Here is a 25244-nt window from a genome sequence, read left to right on the forward strand (position 1 = left end):
GCTACCTTGAAAGTGAAAGTAGTCAAACTGAGGCTATAAACACAGATGAGCCCTTGGGTGTGGAGGCAGCGGGAGAGGATGCGCCGGCCCCTCCCCACCCCCATTCCGGGCCATGTGGCTAAGAGGGTAGCGCCCTGATTCAGGAAGCCCCTCTCCCCACTCCCTGCACTGCCGAGGTGGGCCGGGCCAGGCCCCCGTATGCTGCTGAATTGGGCGGTTCACCAGGGCTAGGGGTCCCAGAGACAGGTCTCTGGGACTGATCTTCTCACACGTCCCACCTGGGGTTCCCTGGGAATACCCCGACCGAAAAACGTCAGAAGGGGGTGTTGGTCTTCTAGATCCTGACGATTGGAAGGGTATTTCAGAGGCTTCTGATGCCTGGTGCAGAAATCCTCTCCCCTCCCTGCCTCCTTCCCTCCCTCCAGGGAAGCTTTGTTTTGAGGGAGGGGACTGCATTTGAGGAACCGGAGAGGGGGGTCTGCCTGCTTGTCCCGCTTTATTTTCTTTAGTTTCCTCGTTTTCCTGTTTCTCTTCCCCATTCCCAACCACAATTGCTGTAGGTGAGGAGGTCACTCTCTGCAGCTGGGGGCCTCCAGGGAGGAGTACGGCCAGGCTGGGCTGAGTGGGAGGAAATGAAATCCGGTGGGGTATTCGGAGCAGAGTCCTGGGCAAAGCGGTGTGGGCAGGGCCAGCTTTCGTGGCAGGAGGGCTGAGATCTGACCCACAGCCCCTCGCTGGGGAGATGACAGTTCCCTCACGCCAGCCAGCAGCTAGGCATCAGGGCCCCTGCCAGGGCAGTGGGCGTGTGGGTCTCCAGGGATGCAGGCACACGTTGTGTCTGGGTTTCCCATCACTGACCTGGCCACTCTGGAGGCTCCTCTGGACCTGCCTTCGTGGAGGGAAAGCTGACAGAGGCCACCTGGGCAGGCTGGGCTTGGGGGATGAGAGCCTGGGCCCACTGAGGGAAGTTGGAAGGGTTTTTAGGGCACTTTTCCTGAGCTTGTTCCCACAACCCCACTCTGGGAGGGAAAATCCTTCTGAGCCAAAGGGTGAACATTCTTAGAACTTTCGCGAGTCCCTATGGGCCACAGAGCGGACAGCTGGGAAGGGGCTGACCCGAAGCATCAGCAGCTGGGGGGCTCGGCCTTCAGGGGCTCAGCAGGAAGCGGAGTAGGATAGTGACGAGGGTCCTGGAGACTACACTTCGCTGCTCCCACAGCCTCCATTCAGCTGAAGGCGTGGGCAAGTGACTTGTGAACCTCAGTTTCCCCCTGCATAAAACAGGGTAATAACAGGTTTGCAGTGGAGATTTAATGAGCCAGTGTGTAATGAGCACCTGCTGCCTGGCAAAGAGAAGCGATTCAGTTGCAGGTGGTGGTGGTGCTTTTATCATGGCCTTAGTGAGTGTTATTGTTATTGGCTGTGAGCTGTTCCTTCTGCAGTCCCCCTTGAGCATCTGTTGCACACATACCACTGGAGTGTCCAGGGTGTTTGGGAGCAGAATTTTGAAAATCTGGGCACTTTCTTAGCCAGGAGGCCTTGCTGAACTGCCCCACCTCAGTTTCCTCATCTGTGAAGTGGCTGTGCTAATAGCACCTACTTCTTAGGGTCATGGGAACCATGAATGAGTGAATTCAGAGTCTAGAATGGCTTGGTCAGGAGGAAGAGAAGTAGCCTTGGGGCTGGGATGATATTTTTTGTTGTGGATGTTAGCTCTGCTGGCTTTCCTTCCTCCTCCCCCTCACCCCCATGCCTCTCAAACCTGGGCCTGATGCTCCTCCTCTGATAAAGAGAACTTTTGAGTACAAATCAGATCCTGTAGGACAGCTAAGTCGGATTTCTGGCTCCCGCTGTGCCAGCCCCGGCTATTCTCTATATCCTGGGTGGAGCAGAGCTGGAGGCACTTGGAGGGACCTCCTAGCCACCAGTCCCAGTGCCACCTGTTTCAGGTGAGGAGAAACCAGGTGCCCTCCCCAGCCAGGGTGGGGAGAGTCATTGAAGGGGTCTCGGGGACATAGTAGGGAGCTGTCCCTCAGTCTGGGCCAATACAGCTCCTTTCGCTGAAAACACCTTTGGGGCCCAGTTTACATGACCACATACCCTTCTGAGGGATGATGTTCACGAGGGTCTCCCATTGCTGGGAATCCTTGGGTTGCTCACTTAACCTCTCCGAGGCAATTGAGACAGCATCTGCGAAAGGATAAAGCACTGAGTGCTGAGCCTGGCACTCAATTAACAATAGTAGATATTGCTGTTATTAAATCGAGTCTTTTCCTGTTGAATTCCCACTTCCCCTTGGTAGCAGTATGGGCTTTGGAGCCAAACCGGGCTCTACTGGCTTCCAGGTATGAGGTCCTAGGCAGGTAACCTGGCTTCTTTGGTTTGAACCTCGCCTGCCTGATGGAAGCCAAGAGTTCCAGCCTCCTCAGGGTGGCTGCGTGAAGTACAGCGTCTGGACTGGGGCTGTGTTTGCTGTACTTGCTCTGGCTGTGTGACCTTGGGCTGGTCCCTTAACCTCTCTGAGCCACAGGTCTTTTTGTCTATGAAATGGAGGTGTTGCCAATTCCCTGTTAGGGTGGTTTTGAGAAGAGGAGGCATGCACAGTGCCCAGCATACAGTTGGCACTTAATAAGTGCAAGCCATTCCTGTTGATGCCCAATAGGGCCTGGCACTTAACTGCCAGGTTTCCTGGGAAAATGGTCCCCAGGAGCTCTTAGGCATTCAGCATCTGTGACAAGGTGGAGCAGGAAGCTGCTTCCGTTGGGCAGACCGGAGACGCCTGCCTCGGCGAGTCCAGAGGGACAGTGCCAGCTGCTCATTCCCTGCAAGACCCCATTCCTCACTACCCACCCTTCCCGAGGAAACTGAGGTGGGCAGGCTGCCCAGGGGAAGTGACTCAGCCGGGGTCACTTGCTGATCAGGCCTTATTGGACCCAAGAGTCCTGTACCCCACCACCCCAGCTCTCTAGCTCCCCAGCTTCCCAGGGCTTGAGATCCCTTGGAGACTGTGCAGGTCCCAAGGCCTGGAAGCAGGATCAGGGCCACCGCTGAACATCCGTTCAATGGGGCCCTGCCGCTGGGGTGACCAGTGCCCTTCTACCAGGGCTCCGGGGTTTCGCTGGCCACCACTGGACATCTTTCCTCCCAGCAGGGGCAAAGGACACTTCCCTAGGGGAACAGGTCGTCCTGGCAGACCCCCCCGCCCCACCCCAGCCGGAAATCCGGCAGCTGAGCAGTTGGATAGATTTTTCCTCCCACGCCACCCTGTCAGGGGTCAGCCAGTGGGGCTGGGCCACAGGCTTCCTTGTGAGCCAGGCCGGGAGCCCCTGGGGGCCCGCCCGGATGTGACCCCCCCACCACCATCCTGGCTGGCCAGCAGGGAGCCGGCTGCTGCCTAAGACATGTGTCCTCAGGGAGGCCTGGGAGGGAGGAAGTCTGTGTCCTGCTCACAGGGTTGCCTCACAGGGCACCCGATGGGGGACCCCAGCTGGGGGACTGGGAATGTGATAAATCAGGAAGGTGGACACACAAGGGGACCACTGGCATGGGATCTGTCCTTTCAGAGCTCACACACTGGCATCATCTCAAGGAGGAGAGGCCCAGAGAGGGCAGTGTCTGCTGGGAGAGGCGAGGGAATTGAGGGCGTACGCATGTCCCTCCTGATGTCCCCAGGCAGCACATGGGAAGGAGGTTCACCAGAGGCTGCCCTCCTAGGGTCTCATCATCTGCCTTCAACGCAGAGGCAGTGAAAGGAGGAAGCCACGGCCTTGGGATGGGGAGGTGGGATTCCGACAGTTCTGCCTCTCCATGGGGAGAGGTTCCTGGCTTTCCCTACCTCCTGAAACCTAGCTGGGGTGGTGGCTGGGATGTCAGGCTGCCGGTGTGGGCAGAGGAAGCCAGAGGATATTTCCTGCTCTGGCAGACTGTGTTGGCCTGATAAATGTCCCCACGCACAAGGTGATCCCAGCAAGGGTGCATCTGTGCCCTGCCGGCTGCCCTGTGGCCTGGGGTAGAACATACCTCTTGGCCTCCCCAGGGTCCCCGCCTTTGCTCCGCTCTCCGGGCCTCCTTAGGCCATGGGGTCTGGGCTTCTGGAGCAGCTGGTGCTAGGCATGGAGAAGACAGAAATGTTTCCTGTGGCCTGGATTCAACCTGGAGGCCTCCCTGGAGGAAGTGTCCCCTCTGAAGGTGTGAGACTTCCTACCTGTGTCTGTGAGCTGGGGCAGGGGGAAGTGGAGGCTCTGGACTGACCCAATTTAACTTCATTTACTACATTTTAAGAAATCTTCCCCAGGCTGGGTGCAGTGGCTCACACCTGTAATCCCAGCACTTTGGAAGGCCAAGGTGGGAGGATCTCTTGAGCCCAGGAGTTTGAAACCAGCCTGGGCAATATAGTGAGACCCTGTCTACAAAAACAACAACAACAAAAACTGGGTATGGTGGCACACTCCTGTGGTCCCAGATATTCAGGAGGATTGCTTAAACCCAGAAGGTCAAGCTTGTGGTGAGTGAGCTGTGATCACGCCACTACACTCCAGCCTGGGTAATAGTCAGACCTGCCTCAAGGAAAAAAAAAAAATCCTCCCCAAGCCTCAGCAGGGGGAGTTCCTTCCATGGATTAAGGATTTCTCTGAATGTGGGCCTGATCGTTTAAAGGAAAATTTTAGCTTCTCCGAATTATATTATTATCCAAGGTTATTCGCTAGAGGAGAGGCTGAGAAGCCCTGATCTTGGGGGATCGTGGATTAGGGGGATCCCACAGCTCAGAGCCAGGTTCCCAGCTGTTCAAGGTCCTGTGATTTCTCACTGACACGGTGGCTCCTGGGTGCCTCGGGCTGGCTGTGCTTCTTGGGGAGCGCCAAGAAGCAGACTGTTTTGAGGCCTGCTTTGAGGCCCTGGATAGATAGCTCTCTGGTGGACCTGGCTGTGTTCTGAACTTAGGGTTCTGAGATGCAGGCACCCCTAGCCCCAGCTGGCGGGCGTGTAGCTAGTTGCCTCCATGTGTTTGCTGCAGGGAGGGACTTGGGGATGGGGGACCAGGATGCTGAGCTCTTCCTGCTCCACATCATCCTGCCCCTCACCCAGCTACAGGATTTGGGGAAACCCTGGAGACCCCCATAGCTGGGAGCTTCCTGCCCCAGAAGGCAGCCTGAGTAGGTAGCAGGCCTCCTGGGTGCTAGGGCCCCTCTGTGGGGAGGTGGTTCATTTCTCTGGCCGACCAGGCTCCCCAGAATCTCTGCTCTGGGTTAGAAGTATCCCAAAGACACCCTGCCCCCCACTTATACCCTACAGTGGAAGCCTGGGGACCCTGGGTCCCCTCTGGCATGATCATCATTGCTTCCTGTCCACAGCTTGTCAGCCTCTCGCCCCCATCCCAGGGTTGTCACGATCTGATCAGTCGCTTTTTATCTGCGCCTGGCACATAGTAAGCACTCAATAAACGCCACTGCCTGGGCCAGGGCCAGGGCCAGGGAGGGGGCCACCTTCCTGTGGCCTGGCTACCCTCCTGGCCAGAAAACCTCCCTGGCACAGACACTTCCATAGCTTGAGCTGCAGCTGATGGCTCTGGGCTGGCAACTTCCTGCCCGGAGCGGGCACAGCCTCTCCCTTGAGAAGGTCTTTTGTTCCAACTCCCCGTGATGCCCCAGGCCAGCCCAAGAGGCAGGCCCCCCTGTGGCTTCCCCTGGCAGGCGAGCCTGACTCCAAGGCTGGAGCTTTTCTTTTTTAACAGTAATAGTAAGAAAATAGCAGCAGCCACTCATGAGCCCCATACCAAGCACCTTGTAGACATCAGTCCTTTTTTTCTTTTTTTTTCTTAGAGAGATATGGTCTGCTTCTGTCACCCAGGCTGGCGTGCAGTGGTCACTCAATCTCCTGGGCTTAAGCAGTCTTCCTACCTCAGCCTCCTGAGTAGCTGGGACTACAGGCCCAGCCACCACGCCAGGCTAATTTTTTTTGTATTTTTAGTAGACACAGAGTTTCATCATGTTGCCCAGATTGGTCTAGAACTCTGGGGCTCAAGTGGTCCTCCTGCCTCAGCCTCCCAGGGTGTTGAGATTATAGGTGTAAGCCACCGAGCCCAGCCTCTCATTTTTGTTTTTTCCTTTCGCCCTGTGACTGTTTTCCTTATCATTGGTGGGTTTGGGACCTGGACAGAGCAACTGCCGACTCCTGGCTCCAGCCGGAGCTGAATGAGGCCTTTATATCCTCTCCTCTGGGACTCACTCATTCATCCAATAAGCATTCATTGGGAAGTGAGCCCTTCTTGTGTGCATTCAGGCACTGATCAGACAATTTAGGGGTGCCCTCTGTGTGGGGGGTTTCTTTTTTTCCTTTTTTTTTTTTTTAATGAGAGGGAGTCTTGCTCTGTTATCAGGCTGGAATGCAGTGGCATGATCTTGGCTCACTGCAACCTCTGCCTCCCAGGTTCAAGTGATTTCTCCTGCCTCAGCCTCCCGAGTAGCTGGGACTACAGGCGCGCACCACCACGCCCAGCTAATTTTTATATTTTTAGTAGAGACGGGGATTCACCATGTTGGCCAGGATGGTCTCTATCTCTTGAGCTCATGATCTGCCCTCTTTGGCCTCCCAAAGTGCTGGGAATACAGGTGTGAGCCACCGCGCCCGGCCGTGTGCGGGGTTTCTGTATTCACTAGCTATGGGGCCGCTGTGTTGCAGTTTCCCCGTCTGGAAAATGGAAGCAATTGTTGGACCTACCTCCTAGGGCTGTTAGGAAGCTTGGGAGAGGTAATGGTTTGCAAAAGTAGTCAAAAAAAGATGCCTGATGTGATCTCAGCGTGGTGCCACAAGCCTGTAGTCCTAGCTACTCTGGAGGCTGAGACAGGAGGATCTCTTGAGCCCAGGAGTTCAAGGCAGCAGTGAGCTATAATCGTGCCACTGCACTCCAGCTTGGAAGACAGAGTGAGACCCTGTCTCTAAAAAGAGAAAGAAAAATGCCTCATGTGTAGCAGATGCTCAGTAAATGTCATTATTCTTAGGGGGAGCTGGCGGAGGGGCCCAGTGAAGGGGGGCTCCCAGCTGTCGCCTGGACAGTGAGGGACCTGGAGTGGGTGCAGCTGTTCTGAGGAAGGCTCCTGCCAGGGTTTGGCTCTGTAGTTGGGCTCTACAGGGCTGGATGGAGGCCCAGGGTGCCCAGAAGGTAGGATGGCCTCGGGGCGGGGGAGTTTGGTTCATGCTGGTTACCATGCATCTGCCAGGAGAGCCAGAGTTTGCAAATCCAACTGATCTCGCATTCATATGTTCATTCATTCAACAGACATTCATTGAGCTCCTGCTGTATGCTAGGAGCTGGAGCTGGAGCAGGGAATGACTCATGCAACTCAGTCTGGTGGGGAGATTGTCACTAATAAAAACATCTTTTAAGTGATAGTGTGTGACCAGTGTGCTGAAGGTTAAGTTCATTGGGAGTTCAGCAGAAGCTTCTCTTACAGGCAACTGGAAGCAGATAGGGCAGAGGCAATGCTCATGCCAACACCCACAGGCAGCTGGCGTGGCTAGAGGCAGATCATGTAGGTGAGGCAGGAGCTGGGAATGGAATCAGAGCTCTCTGGGCATCCTCCAAGCCATGAGGGCAGTGCCTGTCTCCCCTGTGTCAAGGTTGGGTGTGGGCAACAGTGGGACTGACCAAGAACAGGTTCCCCCACGTGGGGGTAAGACCCTCCCGCTTCACGGACAGGAAGAACATAGTGGCCAAGGGCAGATGTGGCCCCTCTCCCTTCCCTTCTGCCTGACATCTTTTACTGACTACTTGCTGTGCAGAGCGCATACTGCATGCAGGTCCCAAGGAGCCTGTGATATACAAAACTGTCGACTATAGCTGGGCACAGTGGCTCATGCCTGTAATCCCAGTACTTTGGGAGGCCAAGGCGGGAGGACTGCTTCAGCCTAGGAGTTTGAGACCGGCCTAGGCAACATAGTGAGACCCCCTCTCTACAAAACATACAAAAATTAGCCACATGTCGTGCCTGTAGTCCTAGCACTTTGGGAAGCTAAGGTGAGGATTGCTTGGGCCTGGGAGTTCTAGGCTGCCATAAACCATCATTGTGTCACTGCACTCCAGCCTGGGTGACAGAACCAGACCCTGTCTCAATTAAAAAAAGATTGTTGACTCTGCATGGCCCCCTCCAGCGAGGGCAGAGGCACCTACTTGTACTCTCTGGTGTTCTACAGTAATCGGCCACGGGGGCTCCACCATGGCCTCATGTGGCAGGAGCACCCTTCACTGCCAGTGCCCTGCAGATGTGCCCAGCAGGACATGGCCACATGCAGAGATGGTGCTTGTGGAGGGGTGTGTGGCAGAGAGAGCCCTGTTTTTAGGTTCGCATCTCCACCTTGCGCCCCCTTTCATGGATTCCCTACAGATACCTTGCAAGGTGGATGCCATGCCACTACTTGCTTGGCAGATGAGGAAATCCAGGTTCAGAGAGGTTGAGTCAGGTGCCGGGCCACACAGCCAATATGTGGCCCCCTTTGTAATGTGAGCCTCAGGAGAGCAGTGTTTCTCTGTGCTGTTCACTGTGGTATCTGGGCCTAGCCTGGTGTCTGGCACACAGTAGCCCTCAGTAATACCTGGAGGGAGGAGGAAGGAGGTTACAGTTGGAGGTAGTAATTGTCCCCAGGCCCCTGTGGCTCTGTAGCTTGTGTTGTGCAGCCACTGCCCCTGCCAGGGAGGGAGTTGCTGGAGGTACCGCTGCTCATTCGTGGTGTGCTGGTATCAGGGATCTGCGGGCCCAGCTGTGTGGCCTGAGTAGGGAGAGCATTTCTTCTCCATGCTGAAGAGCAGAGCTGAATATGTGGTCCCCAGTAGGGGCCCAGCCAGGCTCAGGAGGAAGGAAGAAGGATGATGCCAATGAAAGCCCACAGAGGTCCCAGCTGTTTGGCACCATGGACAGCAGAGGGGTGGGGGGGGGATTCAGTGACATTCTGGTGATGTGCCTAAGGAAAGGCGCTCTGGCCACGGGAGGAGAAGGGCACCCCAGCTAAGATGGGCAGGCAACGGTCTGCCAGTCCCGAAGGACCCCTATCAGTGCAGGAAATCCCTCTGCACCCCTTGTGAGCCTTGTGAATTTATTCCTTTTTATTTTTTGTTTTACATTTAGTTTTGTGTGTGTGTGTGTGTGTGTGTGTGTGTGTGTGTGTGTGTGTGTTTTGGGGGGAGGGACAGAGTCTCACTTTGGCGCCCAGGCTGGAGAGCAGTGGCGCAATTTTGGCTCACTACAACCTCTGCCTCCCAGGGTCAAGTGATTCTCCTGCCTCAGCCTCCCGAGTAGCTGGGATTACAGACGAGCACCACAAGACCCGGCTAATTTTTGTATTTTTAGTAGAGATGTGGTTTCACTATGTTGGCCAGGCTGTTCTCGAACTCCCGACCTTAGGTGATCCACCTACCTCAGCCTCCCAAAGTGCTGGATTGCAGGTGCGAGTCACCATGGCCAGCCTGTTATTTATTTATTTATTTTTTGAGACGGAGTTTCGCTATTGTTACCCAGATTGGAGTGCAATGGCACAATCTCGGCTCACCGCAACCTCCACCTTTTGGGTTCAAGCAATTCTCCTGCCTCAGCCTCCCGAGTAGCTGGGACTACAGGCGTGCACAACCATACCCAGCTAATTTTTGTATTTTTAGTAGAGACGGAGTTTCACCTCATTGACCAGGATGGTCTCGATCTCTTGACCTCGTGATCCACCTGCCTCGGCCTCCCAAAGTGCTGGGATTACAGGTGTGAGCCACCGCGCCCGGCTTTATATTTATTTTTATGGACACCAATAGTATACTGTCATTGCAACCTGGAAATAACAGTAGCAGCCAGTCTTTATTAAGCATTTTCTAGGTTCTAGGGCTTTACATCTATCAGTTCATCCTCATAATATGCCTATGAGGCAGGCAAGATCATGGTTCCCCTTTCAGAGATGGGAAAACTGAGGCATGGAATAATGGCATAAGTCACTTAAGGTCCCATAACTAGTAAGTGATGATGCTGAGATTTTTTTTTTTTTTTTGAGATGGGGTCTCACTTATTGCCCAGCCTGGAGTGCAGTGGTGTGATCTCAGCTCACTGCAAACTCTGCCTCCTGGATTCAAGCAATTCTCCTGCCTCAGCCTCCCAAGTAGCTGGGATTAAAGGTGCCTGCCACTGTGTCTGGTTAATTTTTTCTTTTTTTGTATTTTAGTAGAGATGGGATTTCACCGTGTTGCCCAAGCTGGTCTTGAACTCCTGACCTCAGGTAATCCACCTGCCTCAGCCTCCCAAAGTGCTGGGATTACAGGTGTAAGCCACCGTGCCCAGCGCCCCCCCCCCCCCACTTTTTTTTTTTGAGACAGAGTCTCGTTCTGTTACCTGGGCTGGAGTGCAGTGGCATAATCTCAGCTCACTGCAACCGCTGCCTCCCAGGTTCAGGCAATTCTCCTGCCTCAGCCTCCTGAGTAGCTGGGACTACAGGCACATGCTACCAGGTCCGGCTAAATTTTGTATTTTTAGTAGAGACGGGGTTTCACCATATTAGCTAGGATGGTCTCCACCTCCTGACCTCGTGATCTGCCCGCTGCAGCCTCTAAAAGTACTGGAATTACAGGTGTGAGCCACCAGTCCTGGCTTCTCTTTTTTTTTTGAGACGGAGTCCCACTTTGTTACCCAAGCTGGAGTACAGTGGCATGATCTTGGCTCACTGCAACCTCCTCCTCCCGGATTCAAGCAATTATCCTGCCTCAGCCTCCAGAGTAACTGGGGCTACAGTCGCATGCCACCATGCCTGGCTAACGTTTTGTATTTTTAGTAGAGACGGGGTTTCACCATGTTGGCTAGGCTGGTCTCAAACTCCTGACCTCAGGTGATCCACATGCCTTGGGCTCCCAAAGTGCTGGGATTATAGGCATGAGCCACTGAGCCTGGCTGGTGCTGGGATTTGAACCCAAGCACCAGAATCTGTGTTCTTAGCCATCCCTGCTAGACATAAGTAGTAACAGGCTTCTTGTTTATTTCCCCACCATCCCCACACCCCAGTTGTGACTCCTTCCCAGAGGGACCCACTGTTTCAGGATGGGTTTCCTTCTGCCAGACCTTTCTTGCCCACCATTTACAAAATGTTTGTATACACATAAACAGTAGTTTGGTTTTATGTGTGTTCATGTAAATGGGATTGTCCAGCATCTTATTCTGCCATTTGCTTTTTCGCCTACCCAGAGGTGCTGGGTGGGTTTCCCCATCCTTTCCCCCTGCTGTGGGGTATTCCAGCCTATAGATGGACCAGTTTCTTTCACCAGTCTCCAATGGTCGGCATTTAGGTTGTCTCTATTTTTTCCCCATTATAAACGCTGTAGCAGGAAATGTGTAGCAGGGAGCAAGTATCTCTTGAATACTTAAAAGTGGGATTCCTACAGCCTAATTGCTCTGGCTAGGACTGTCAGTACTGTGTTGAAGAGAAGTCACCAGAGTGGGCATCCTTTTCTCGTCCCTGGCCTTAAAGGAAAAGTTATCAACTTTTCACCATTAAGTACAATGTTAGCTGTGTGCTTGTCATATAGGGCCTTTTTAAATTTTATTTTATTTTTTTGAGACAGTGCCTCACTCTGTTGCCCAGGCTAGAGTTCAATGGTTGATCATGGCTTACTGCAGCCTTGACTTCCTCAGCCTCAGGCAATCCTCCCACCTCAGCCTCCTAAGTAGTTAGGACTACAGGTGTGTGTACTACAATGCCAACTAATTTCTGTTTTTGTTGTTGAGAAATGGGCTTTCACCATGTTGCCCAGACTGGTTCGAACTCCTTGGCTCAAGTAATCCTCCAGCCTCAGCCTACCAAAGTGCAGGGATTACAGGCCTGAGCCTCCAAGCCCAGCCTTTACATAGGGCCTTCAGTGTATTGAGGTACAACATACTATCTATGCCTAACTTGTTGAAAGTTTTTATCATAAAGGTATGTTGAATTTTATCAGATACTCTCTCTGCATCGATTGAGATGATCATACGGTTTTTGTCCTTCAAAAGTAGGATCCCAGAGTCTAGAATTAGTTCTGCCAAACTGGCTGTGTCCCTTACAGAATGCCACCCGATAAGGGAGTGCGTGTTTCCCTGCATCTTCACCAGCGCTGGGTGTTACGGACGTGTTGGATTTCTCCGGTGGTGCAGGGTAGATGATGGCGCCGTCACCTGCTTGCCCACCTGCTCACTCCATGTCGCCCCCCACCTCCCTGTGTCTTTCAGCCCACCCGCACCACCTGGGTCTCCGCCATGAACGGGCCTGCCCTGCAGCCCTCCTCCGCGCCCTCGGCCTCCCGGACAGCGGGCCCGCGGGGCTGGAGCGAGTTCTGCGAGCTGCACGCAGTGGCTGCGGCCCGGGAGCTGGCCCGCCAGTACTGGCTGTTCGCCCGCGAGCACCCGCAGCATGCGCCGCTGCGTGCCGAGCTGGTGTCGCTGCAGTTCACCGACCTCTTCCAGCGCTACTTCTGCCGCGAGGTGCGCGACGGCCGCGCGCCGGGCCGCGACTACCGGGACACAGGACACAGGCCCCCCGCCAAGACCGAGACGCCCCCAGAGAGAGGCTCTGGCCCCGCCGCCCCCGGCCTGCCCAAGGCCCGCAGCTCTGAGGAGCTGGCCCCGCCGCGGCTGCCCGGGCCCTGCACCTTCCAGCACTTTCGACGCAGCCTCTGTCACATCTTCCGCCGCCGCTCCGTGGGGGAGCTGCCCGCGGCCCACAACGCCGCCGCCCCCGGGACCCCCGGAGAGGCAGCGGAGACCCCCACCCGGCCAGGCCTGGCCAAGAAGCTCCTGCCCTGGAGCCTGGTCCGGGAGCCGCCGCCCGAGGCGCTGAAGGAGGCTGCACTACGCTACAGCCTGGCAGACGAGGCCTCCATGGACAGCGGGGCGCACTGGCAGCGCGGGAGGCTGGCGCTGCGCCGGGCCCCGGGCCCCGACGGCCCTGACCGCGTTCTGGAGCTCTTTGACCCACCCAAGGTAAGCCCTGCCTTGGGGCTGCGCACTGCACCGCGGGTGTGTGTGTGTGTGTGTGTGTGTGTGCAGAATGTGGGCTGGGGAGGGGTGATGGCTTTCTAGCTGGTGGTGGCCAGAGTGCCCAAAGGGAACTAGGCCCTTTTAGGCCGAGTGCAGTGGCTCATGCCTGTAATCCCAGCACTTTGGGAGGCTGAAGCAGGAGGATCGCTTGAGCCCAGGGCTTTGAGACAAACTTGAGCAACTCAGACCCTATTTCTTTTTTTTTTTGTCTAAGCCTCTTTGTAAGTCATTAAGAATTTGCTTTATGTAGACCCTATTTATGTAAAAAAATTCACCAGTTGTGGTGGCACATGCCTGTGGTCCTAGGCTTGTGAGGCTGAGAGGGAGGATGACTTGAACCCAGGAGGTGGAGGCTGCAGTGAGTTGTGATCATGCCACCACACTCCAGTGGGGGTGACAGGGTAAGACCTTGACTCTAAACAAATAAATAAAAGAAGAACTTTTTATTTTAGAATTTTAGATTTACAAACCCAGTGCAGTGGCTCACGCCTGTAATCCCAACACTTTGGGAGGCCAAGGTGGGCAGATCACTTGAGGCCAGGGGGTTCGAGACCAGTCTGGCCAACATGGTGAAAACCTGTCTCTACTGTATATAAAAAATTTGCTGGGCATGGTGGTATACACCTGTAATCCCAGCTACTTGGGAGGCTGAGACAGGAGAATCACTTGAACCTGGGAGGCGGAGGTTACAGTGAGCCAAGATCATGCCACTGTATTCCAGTCTTGGTGACAGAGCGAGACTCCATCTCAAAAAAAAAAAAAAAAAAAAAAAGAATTTTAGACTTACAGGAAAGTTACAAAGATCGTGTTCCTTACACATGGTACTCAGGTTCACCAAAGGTTCACATCTTATGCTGCTCTGTACATCGGTTGTAGCTAAGGAACCAGCACTGGTACATTACTGTTCGCTGAACACCACTGTTCCTTTGGCTTTGCTAGTTTCCTCTAATGTCCTTTTTCTGTTCCGGTTCACCCCCAGGATACCACATGAGGTTTAGTTGTTACATCTCCATAGGCACCTCTTGGCTCTGACAGTGTCCAGCCCTCTGTTGTTGATGGCCTTGGCAGTTGTGAGGAGTACCAGTCAAGGATTTTGTACAATGTCCAGGGACAGCTTTTTGGCTTCACATGTGGGTGTGGTAGCAGGTCAGTCTGAGATCCCTGAAAACCCTGACTCAGACTGGCATTGACAGATGGGTGTTTTATTTCTAGAGGGCTCAAACCCATTGGAGAATTTCTTTGCACCTCCTGTGCTTTGGTGAAGTCTTTTCTTTCAAGTTTAAAAGACTTTGTCCTTTGGCAAAACCCCATTGCTACAAAAAATACGAAAATTAGCTGGGCATGGTGGCATACGCCTGTGGTCCCAGCTACTCTGGAGGCTCTGGTGGGAGGATCGCTTGAGCCCAGGAGCTCAAGGCTCCAGTGAGCCGAGATCGCGCCACTGCACTTCAGCTTGGGCAACAGAGCAAGACCCTGTCTAAAAAAAAAAAGTCCTTTTTCTTCACAGCTGGCTTAATTCCCACTGTGCTGTTGAGGCTGAAGGGTCACTGTTTTGTTCTACTTCTATTCACCTGACAGGCTCCATCTCCAAGTTAGATATGTGTGACAGGACCATACAGTTTTCATCTAATTGCTCTCTCTTTGGGATTCTGTTACGTGCTAGGGCCTTATTCTAGAGCATGAGCAAAACCGATGTGATCCTGGCCCTGAGGGGCTCACGATGTGAGTGGAGGAAACCTACGGTTACTCTTTTATTCATTCGACAGATACTTACGGAGCACCTCTTCGTGCTAGGCACGTGCGAGGTTGGGGGAGTAGGCATTCTAGTGGAGGCTGTCAAGGAAATAAACCCACTAATGAACATGGAATTAAAAATGGTATTGTGTTTTAAAGGTAATGCAGTGGGGTCTTCGGGAGGATAACTGAGGGGTCCCTGTGGTTTGGGAGAGTCATCCAAGAATTGTTTGAAGTAACCTTTTCAAACTTCACTGTGGTGTAACATGCAGACCTGGAAGTGTGTGAAGTATGTGAAACACATCTGAAGCTGTTTCCGTGTGTGTGCAACGCAAGTGACCAGCACCCCAGAGGGCTCCCTCCTGCCTCCCCCATGCCAGGACCCTGCACTCTCATACACACCGCCTCTTACCACCACAGGTTAGATTTCTCTGTTCTTGAATGTCATGTGAATGGAATCACACAGTAGGTTGCCTTTTTATGTGTTTTGAGACAGGGTCTCTGTCGCCCAGGCTGGAGTGCAGTGGCACAATCATGGCTCATTGTAGCCTTGACCTCCCAGCCTCAGGTTATCTTCGTGCCTGGTGCAGCTGCTTTGGAAGTTTGGCACTTTCTCTCAAGTAAACATGTACCTACTCTATGACCGAGCAATGCCACTTTTAGGAATCCACCAGAGAGAAATGAAAGGACGTGTGTCCATATTTAGACCTAGATGCACTACAGGCAGTGGCTCACGCCTGTAATCCCAGCACTTTGGAAGGCCGAGGTGGGTGGATCACCTGAGGTCAGGAGTTCGAGGCCAGTCTGGCCAACATGACAAAACCCCATCTCTACTTAAAAAAAAAAAAAACACAGAAAAGATAACCTGAGGTGGGAGGTTGAGGCTGCAATGAGCAAAGATCAGGCCACTGCACTCCAGCCTGGGCAACAGAAACCCTGCCTCAAAATAAATAAAGTAAAACGAAAGGCAACCTAACTCTGAGTAGCCGGGACCACAGTCATGTGCCACCACTCCTAGCTAATAAATAGGTTGCCTTTTATTTCTGGCTCCTTTGCCCAGCATAAGAATATTTTAGAGATTGATCACATTGATCATGTGTGTCAATAGTTTCTTGCCTTTTTTTTGAGACAGGGTCTTGCTCTGTTACCCAGCTGGAGTGCAGTGGCTTGATCTTGGCTCACTGCAACCTCTGCCTCCTGTCCTCCTGGGCTCAAGCAGTGCTCCAACCTCAGCCTCCTGAGTAGCTGGGACCACAGGCATGCAGCACCACACCAAGCCAATTTTCGTATTTTTTATAGAGATAGGGTTTCGCCATGTTGCCCAGGCTGGTCTTGAACTCCTGGGCTCAAATGATCCCCCTACCTCAGCCTCCCAAAGTGCTGGGATTACAGGTGTGAGTCACTGCACCTGGCCTGGTTGTTTTTTTTTTTTTGAGTACTGAACAGATGCTGCACAATGTCTTCATGTCCCACAATTGGTTTATACCATCCTCTGTTGATGAATATTTGGGTTGTTTCTGTTTTGATTTATGAATAAGGCTGTTATGAAGCTTGCATCTAGGTCTAAGTATGGACTCACTTCTCTCAGGTGGATTCCTAGAAGCGGCGTTGTTTGGTCATAGAGTAGGTGTACGTTTACTTCAGAGAAATTGCCAAACTACTCCCAAAGTAGCTGCACCATTTTGTGTCCCACCGGCAAGTTGGGGCGAGCTCCGGGTGGCTCCACATCCCCACCAGAGTCACTTTAGTATATGTGTTTAGTATATATGGATCTTACGGTGGCTTTAATTGCATTTCCCTGATGACTCACAGAGGTTAAGCACCTTTTCATATGTTCACTGACCATTGGAATTTGGTCTTGGGTGAAGTGTATGTTTTTATTATCTGTCTAGCCTTTTAAAAATTGATTTGTAAAAGTCATTGTATATTCTGGACAATTTCTTTGCATTTCCTAATTTTGTGGGCTGGCTTTTTTTTTTTTTTGAGAGGGAATCTCGCCCTGTCGCCCAGGCTAGAGTGCACTGGAACAATCTCCGCTCACTGCCACCTCCACCTCCCAGGTTGTTAAAGTGATTCTCCTGCCTCAGCCTCCCAAGTAGCTGGGATTACAGGCGCCCGCCACCATGCCTAGCTAGTTTTTTTGTATTTTTAGTAGAGATGGGTTTTTGCCATGTTGACCAGGCTGGTCTTGAACTCCTGACTTCAGGTGATCCACCCGCCTCAGCCACCCAAAGTGTTGGGATTACAGGTGGGAGCCACTGCGCCCAGCCCCAATTTTTGCATTTTTAGTAGAGCGGGTTTCATCATGCTGGTCAGGCTGGTCCTGAACTCCTGACCTCAGGTGATCTGCCCTCCTTGGCCTCCCAAAGTGCTGGGATTACAGGTGCGAGCCACCACACCTGGCCAGGAGGTCACTTTTGGACTGAGAGTTTTATCCTAAGTAAGTCACTGGACCTTCCAGGCAGAGGGAACAGTGTGGGCAGAGACCCTGCATAGAGAATGTGTTTAGCATGTTTTGAAGAAAGGACAACATGAAGAGGCTGGTGTGGCGGGAGCACAGAGAGGGAGATGGGGAGCAGGGAAGCACGTATAGGCACAGGACACTGGGAACGGGGGGACTTAGCATTTTATTCCAAACACAACCAGAAGCTGTTGGAAAAATGCAAGCACAGATAAAAATGGTTTTATCATCATATGTTAAAAATCTCGGGCTGTGACACCATGAAAGACAGATAACGGCCCCAATACATGATCTTATCTGTGCGACACTGTGGGTTTCTTCACTTTGAAAAACAACTTCTGTGGCCAGGCTCGGTGGCTCATGCCAGTAATCCCAGCACTTTGGGAGACCAGAGCAGATCACCTGAGATTGGGAGTTTGAGACCAGCCTGGCCAACATGGTGAAACCTAATCTCTAATAAAAATTATCTTGGTCGACGGGCATGTTGGCTCATGCCTGTAATCCCAGCACTTTGGGAGGCCAAGGTGGGTGGATCATGTGGGGTCAGGAGTTCGAGACCAGACTGGCCAACATGGTGAGACCCAATCTCTACTAAAAATACAAAATTAGCCTGGCGTGGTGGAGGGCACCTATAATCCCAGCTACTAGGGGGGCTGAGGCAGGAGAACCACTTGAACCCGGGAGGCGGAGGTTGCAGGGAGCTGAGATGACACCACTATACTCCAGCTGGGTGACAAGAGTGAAACCCTGTCTCAAAAAACTAACTAAATAAATAATTAAAATAATCTTGGAAAACCAGGTCGTCGGGAGCCAGCTGGCCCTGGGTTTGAATAATGAATGAGCTTCTACTCAGTTCCTCCCATATAAGCTGTGTGTCTCGGTGGGGAGAGTGCATGTGCCGTGTGCCTGGCGCCGGGAGTGCTGCGTGTATGCTGTGTTACTGTTGTCTCTGTTGCTGTGGTTTCTTATGGTTGTGACTTTGGACCGAGAGCCTGGGTTTATCTTCAGTGCTGGCTGGGCCCTCAGGGGAAGGCATCCCCAAGACACCTGTTCTCTGAGAACCCTGATGGTGGGGCCCCATCAGATTCCCCAGGGCTTTCCCGGATCCAGGGAACCAGGGAGGTCCAGAGGGCTTTTCCTTAGCCCGGGCTGACTGGGGCTCTCATAGACTTGGCGGTTGCTGTGGGGCCTAGGGTGCCACCTGCAAAGCCAGCAGCCCTGGTGAGGCTTCTCTTAGGCTTCTCCTAGCCCCTCCGAGCATCGGTGGAACAGTCCAGGTGGCTCAAGAGTGTCCTCTCAGTGAATCTGTGTCCAGGCGATGAGCCGAGGGTGCTCAGAACGCAAGTCTTGCATGTGCCTGCCAGGTGGTCAGCTGTGACCTCTGACCTCTGACCCAGGGGTTGGCTCTGGGCACAGCTTTAAACAAAAGGAAAAGAAAGTTCTGACAACCAGTGGGTGGTGACGAAGGGCTTATGCTTTGGATCTGCACCTGCGCTCTGTCACTTAAAGGGTACCCTGCAGGAGAGGGAGCAGATGTAATCCCAATGCCAGCCTGGAGGAGGCCCTGCTGCCCAGAGTTGGAAGAGGCTTTGGAGGGAGAGAGCTGAAAGAGGGCAGCTGCCCAGAAGTCTGAGGCCCAGTGGGCCCTAGCTCCATCCCTACCAGCTGTGTGACCCAGGCCTGTGGAGCAGGGTAATGGCGCAGCTCCTCTAGGGGCTGTGAGTGCTGTGCTGGGAGAGAGCACTCTGTGACCAGGGGCGTGCAAGGGGAGCCACAGCCTGCCAGGGGTGGGGGTGGGGACGGGGCAGGGGAGGAGATGCCTGTGTTTTCCAAGGTTAGGAGAAGGGGAGAGAAGTCCCAGCTTTCTCTGGTCTCAGTGGCATCCCTGCAGGTGGGCAGCGTGGGCCGGGAGGGGGCAGCCTTCCCTGGGATTGGTCAGCAAAGGCCCCTTGGCAGGAGGTGGCGGTTCTGATATGCGGGTGAGGGAGTCCCAGGATGAGGAACGGCAGGTGCACCGGCCCTGGGGTGAGCCGGAAGAGGCAAGTTTGTGGAATAACCAGGTAGCCAGGGCTTCAAGGGAGCAAGGAGGGGTGAGACTGCAAAGCTGGTGGGGCTGGATTGCAGGGGGCCACAGTGGGACTTCAGGTTTTATACTAAAGGCAATGGGAACAATTGGAGGATTTAGGCCTAGAGGGCCTGAGACACTTGTGGAGGGCCGCCTGGAGGTGGGAGTGGGTGAGAGGGACCCTCCAGGCTACCTGTGGTCTCCCAGCTCAGGCCAGCGATGGGAGAGTTTGGCAGGATTTCTTTTAGAGACCTCCCTTCCCTGGGTACTGCTGAGCCCCAGGCAGGGCAAGGACAGGGGAGCAGTGTGTTTAGGTGGGGGAAGGTGTCAGGCCTCTCCACCCATCATCAGGGTAACGGCCAACACTCCTGCAGCAAGACAGGTCAGCAAGAGAAAAGCATCACAGAGTTATTGAATCCAAGTTTTATGTGACGTGGAGCCTTCAGGAATGAAGACCAAAAGACCCGGGGAAATGGTCTGGTGTTCAGATTTGATGGAACAGGGATTGCCATGCAAAAATGGGATTGGGGGCCTGGTGCGGTGGCTCACTCCTGATTACAGGAGTGTCACAAAGCGAGACTCTCTCTCAAAGAAAAAAAAAAAAATAGGATTGGGATGAAAGGGTGTGATCTACTGGAATAGATGGAGGTGGGGCCCCAACAAGGCCTGCATACTCCAATTCCTCTTGGCCTCTGCATGGCATTCCTTCCTCCTGGTATAGGACAGGACCTCTCTGGAACTTACAATCTGCCTCCCTCAGACAAGGTAATTTAGAGAATTTCTTTGTGGATGGCTCCTACCCAGGAAGGTGAGGGAAGGTTAGAGTCATATTTCTAGGTTTTATGGCTGGCTTTCAGGCAGAGGGGTTCTATTTCTTTTTTCTTTTTATACAGAGACAGAGTTTCACCATGGTCTTGATCTCTTCACCTTGTGATCTGCCTGCCTCGGCCTCCCAAAGTGCTGGGATTACAGGCGTGAGCCACTGTGCCCAGTCAGGGGTTCTAAATTCTGTGACCCACCTTGAAGAAGAATTCTGGTTTTGTTTTTCTTTTTCTTTCTTTCTTTTTTTTTTTTTGGAGAGATGGAGGTTTGTTATGTTGCCTAGGCTGGCCTCGAACTCCTGGCCTCAAGCAGTCCTCCTGCCTTGGCCTCCCAAAGTGTTGGGATTACAGGTGTGAGCCACTGTGCCCAGCCGTCTAGTTTCTATGACTCGCCTCAGGGGAGAAGGAGGGTGAGAGAGACAGGAGGGCAGAAGAAGGTCAGAGAGACTGTGCTTCTGAGGGCCCTTCTAAGCCCTTCTAGTCGAAGGTCTTAGCATGCCACAGCACCTTTCTTTAGGGTGTTGTCTTCTGACCCTCAACATTCATTACCTTGAATGTGTGCCTCCACATGCCAGGCATTGCCCTAAACCCTTGCACCTTCCTGTAAGCTGGAGTTCACTGGCCCATTTGACAGATGAGGAAACTGAGGCACTGGGAGAGGCAGAGAGACTCGGCTTGGGGTCATGAAGGAGATCTGAACCCTGAGACGGGAACCCCTGATCCCACGGGGCCCCTAATCCCAAATCCCTGGCCACCCGCTGAACTGGTTCAAACCAGAGGATGTGGAATGCCAGCTCCAGGCCAGGCTGGACCTGAGGTGCCGGTCTACCTGGCAGTTATAAGAAAAGGAAATTGCATGGGTTGCCACATTTACAACCTAAAACGGAGAGAGTTCACATAACCCAGACTTCTGGTTTCTCTTATGAAATTGGGGGATCTGGTGGTAGCAGACCGGCACTGGAGGAGGTCCCAGCCTGGCCTGTGCTGCTCCTGCTTCGGCAGGAAAGCCTGATGGGGAGGTGACAGCCATGGGGACCCTGGGGAAGGGAACAGATTCCAGAAGCAGCTGGGCTGGAGTAGCTGGCCTTGGGCCCCAGACCTTCGTGGGGAGGTGGGGCTCCCATCCATTTCTTTGTTTTGTTTTGAGACAGAGTCTCACTCTGTCACCAGGCTGAAGTGCAGTGGTGTGATCTCAGCTCACTGCAACCTCTGCATCCGGGGTTCAGGCAATTCTTCTGCCTCAGCCTCCCAAGTAGCTGGGACTACAGGCATGTGCCACCAAACCCAGCTAATTTTTGTATTTTTAGTTTTACCATGTTGGCCAGGCTAGTCTCGATCTCTTGACCTCACGTGATCCGCTCGCCTCGGCCTTTCAAAGTGCTGGGATTACAGGGGTGAGCCACCATGCCCAGCCAAGAGCTCCCATTTCAAATGCAGCATACTTAGCCTGCCGGGCCTCAGTTTCCACCTATGTCAAGCATGGGTTGACTGAGATGGTCTCGAAGTCCTGCTAGCCTTGGTGGTTCTGGAGGCTGAGCCTCAGTTTCCCTCATGTGTGCAGTGGAGGACATGATGGCGTTCTAGCTTTTGAAAATGCCCTTTAACCACCATTTATGGGGCTTTCCTTATACAACAGGCACTTTACTGACCTGGTTTCGTTCAGTCTTCACAGTAGGCTTGTGAGGGTAGCTGCACCATTAGGCCCATTTCACAGATGGGGAGACTAGGTCTGAGAGAGCTTAGGTGGCTTTCCCAAGGTCACATAGTCCCTGTGGCCAGGAGAGGCTTGGAGCCTGGGCAGTGGGTGGCCCCTGTGCATGGTGGGTCCTCAGAAGGACTTTCTGTCAGTATTATTGGTGGTGCTGTTAACTAGGGCCCTGCCTGGGTGGGGGCACCTGTTTTGGGCTCTTGGCTCTTGGACCAAGTAAAGCTGTGGCTATTTTATCCAAAGCCACCATTTTACAGATGCATACAAAGAGGCCTGGAGGGGCCTGGCCAGTGCCCTTTGTCTGGCATGGAGGGCTCTGCCTGGCACACCTCACCCACGGCCTCTGATGCCCAGCTTGGAGAAAGCGTAGAAGAGAGGCTGGGGGATGCCTCAGGGAGACTCAGCCCCCAGCCCCCACCTGTACCACAGGCCTGAGTGCCCAGGGGGCAGTGGTCTGGTTGGGAGTGGCTGAGACTCAGGGGCAAATGTCCCCATTCATCTTCCGAGCCGGGTGCCCTTGGTGAGTGACTTGGCCTTGCTGGACCTCAGTTTTCTTGTCTATAAAATGGGAAGTGTCATAGGGGAGCAGCCTACAGTAAGTACTGACCGGGCGGGTGAGGGGCAGCCTCGGGCCCACCCTCCTAGCGGGAGACATTTGGGGCACTCAGAAGCCCTGAAATGAGACCACCCTAACCTTGATTTTGGGAGCACAAAGGTCCCCCCAGAGACAGCACAGGAGCTGGGGTCTTCAGCCCTTGGGGACCTCGGTTCCTAGGTGTGCCTGGGTCTGTGGGGGATGCAGAGGCACAGGTGGACAGCTCCCTCTGGGTGGGCCGTGACCCTGCCTGGGCACAAGAGGGCCATGCCCGTCCGTCCTTGCCGTGATTCTTCCAGGCGGCACTGCCCTTACACCTCCTTTACAGAGGAGGAAGCTGAGGCCTGGGGAGGCCACAGGAGTTGGGCTCTGGGCCCAGAGCCTTGGTGGGGGTGCAGGGAAACACCCCCATGCCTTCGGGTATGGGAAAGAGGAAGCAGAAAGAAAGGGACGTCCGCCGGAGGCCTGGCGGTTTCCTCTTGGCCAGAGTGTGAGGAGGAGGAGGAGGGCTGGCAGGAAGCGGCTGCAGGAGGGGCGCCACCTTGGGCTCTGATAGGCGCAGGCCTGTCCTGCCCCTGCCCTTCTGAGCCCTGTGACCTGGAGGAAGGCACTTGGCCCTCTCTGTGCCTCAGTTTCCTCTAGTAAAAATAGCGGAATGATGGCTCCCACCCCAGACTGACTGACTGCTATCTGGGGAGCACCTAGGGCTGCGCCCAACAAGCCAGTGCCCGGCAAGGCTTTGAGGCTGCAGGCATCACTGGTGCAGGCATTTTAATTTATGAGTTATTGATTTATTTAGAGACAGAGTCTCACTCTCTTGCCCAGGCTGGAGCACAGTGGTGTGATCTTGGCTTACTGTAACTGCCACTTCCAGGGTTCAAGCAATTCTCCTGCCTCAGCCTCCCAAGTAGCTGGGATTACAGGCACCCACCACCGCGCCCAGCTAATTTTTTTTTTTTTTTGAGACAGAGTTTTGCTGTTACCCAGACTGGAGTGCAATGGCATGATCTTGGCTCACTGCAACCTCCGCCTCCTGGGTTCAAGCAATTCTCCTGCCTCAGCCTCCCGAGTAGCTGGAACTACAAGCATGCACCACCATGCCCAGCTAATTTTTGTATTTTTAGTAGAGTCGGGGTTTCACCTTGTTGACCAGGATGGTCTCGATCTCTTAACCTCGTGATCCACCCGCCTCAGCCTCCCAAAGTGCTGGGATTATAGGCGTGAGCCACTGCGCCCGGCCAATTTTTTTGTATTATTAGTAGAGACACAGTTTTGCCATGTTGGTCAGGCTGCTGTGTGACCTGGGTACGTCCCAGCCTTCTCTGAGCTATGAAGTGGGTTGTGGGGAAGGAGGAGAGGGTTGGGCAGGGCTCCGTGGCCCCAGCCACACACACCGCCACCCTATCTGCCCCCTTATTGGGGTTCCACGCAAAATCGTTTTTGAAAAATTGCTTTGCCATTATAAGAAACCCCCGACCGCGCTGAAACCGCGGGGGCAGATGGTATCGAGGCACTTCCTTTCAGCTCAAATTCTGCGAATCCACAGCCTAGAAAGTGCCCTGAATCCAACAAGTGGGGGGTAATTAAGTTGTTAAGGTCCATCCCCGCCCTGTCCTGCTTACCAGACCTGGCTGCTCTTACTGGCTTCTTGGAGTTTGGTGTGGTGTATTTTTTTGTTGTTGTTATTTGCGGGGCTGGTGTTGAGATCATCGTGGAGTCAGGGCTATGGGCTTGGAGGGTTAGGGTCAGGGTCCAGGGGTGAAGAGTGGACACTGGAGAGGGGCAGATGGACAGGGTCAGGTTCAGATCTTCGCTCTTGTATCCTTGCTGTGTGGCTCTGGGCCAAGAACGTGGCCTCTCTGAGCCTCAGTGGCTCATTATGGAAAATGGGATGCCAGCACTTGCCTTAGTGGGTTGTTTTGAGCCAAATACAGGCTCAGGGAGAAGCTGGCATGATATGTTCTTACCCTGAAGGGCGGAAAAAGGTGAAGGAGGCCACTAGATCCCAGAGGTGGGACCCCAGGGTCCCTTCCTGAGATGGGCAGCAGCCTAGCTGCTCCCCACAGCACCCCTGGCAGGCCCCACTGGTGCTGCTGGAAATCCCCCACCCAGTTCTTTGTGAATGGAAAAGGAAACCGAATGCACTAGAAGAGGTCTCTGAGTCCCAGCCTGATGGGGGGGCTTCCTCCCCCAGTGCAGGAGGGGCCACCTCAGCTTCCTTTCTGCGGCCCCATACCCCCTTTTTCCTATCTCCCCTCTGAGTTGAGGAGGAGTCTGTGGACCCTGCCACTGTTTGGCCTCTAGAATCAGTGGGTGACAGCATATATTGGGGTGATATAAGGGCCACATGGCCTCTGGGCCTCCCTCGATGTGACTGCTGCCCAGGACCCCCCACCCCTTGCCTGACTCGAACGCTGACCTTGGGCCTCCACACAGGGGTACCACTGTGGGAGGAGAGAGAAACCTCTCTCTAGGGTACCGCTTAGAAGGGAGCCCTGCCCTGTTTTCATCTGTGCACCCCATATAATCTAGGAAACTGTCTGTAACTTGCCAGGGGCCTTCATGTCTGAGTCCTAATGTTTTTTCTTTTTTCTTTTTGAGAAGGAGTTTCACTCTTGTTGCCCAGGCTGGAATGCAATGGTGCTATCTTGGCTCACTGCAACCTCTGCCTCCGAGGTTCAAGTGATTCTCCTGCCTCAGCCTCCCCAGTAGCTGGGATTACAGGCATGTACCACCACACCTGGCCAATTTTTTTTGGTATTTTTAGTAGAGACAGGGTTTCTCCATGTTGATAAGGTTGGTCTCAAACTCTTAACCTCAGGTGATCCACCTGCC

At 53.7% G+C, this 25244-nt stretch overlaps 1 protein-coding gene across 5 annotated transcripts in view; it reads left to right on the forward strand.

Moving 5' to 3' along the window:
• The window catches only part of SH2B3 (SH2B adaptor protein 3), a 46990-nt gene that overhangs the window by 685 nt on the left and 21061 nt on the right, over positions 1–25244 (forward strand). For 2 of the 5 annotated variants that reach the window (XM_035257654.3, XM_078337316.1), the window contains exons 2-3: positions 10192–10245; positions 12219–12968. In XM_035257654.3, the coding sequence (XP_035113545.1) occupies positions 12246–12968 (723 nt within the window). In that variant the 5' untranslated portion in view covers positions 10192–10245; positions 12219–12245. The remainder of the gene's footprint in view (positions 1–10191; positions 10246–12218; positions 12969–25244) is intronic. The other 3 variants (XM_009004633.5, XM_002753016.6, XM_078337315.1) reach the window with 2 other exon arrangements.

This window comes from Callithrix jacchus, chromosome 9, assembly GCF_049354715.1.
Source record: "Callithrix jacchus isolate 240 chromosome 9, calJac240_pri, whole genome shotgun sequence".
Taxonomy (NCBI): domain Eukaryota; kingdom Metazoa; phylum Chordata; class Mammalia; order Primates; family Cebidae; genus Callithrix; species Callithrix jacchus.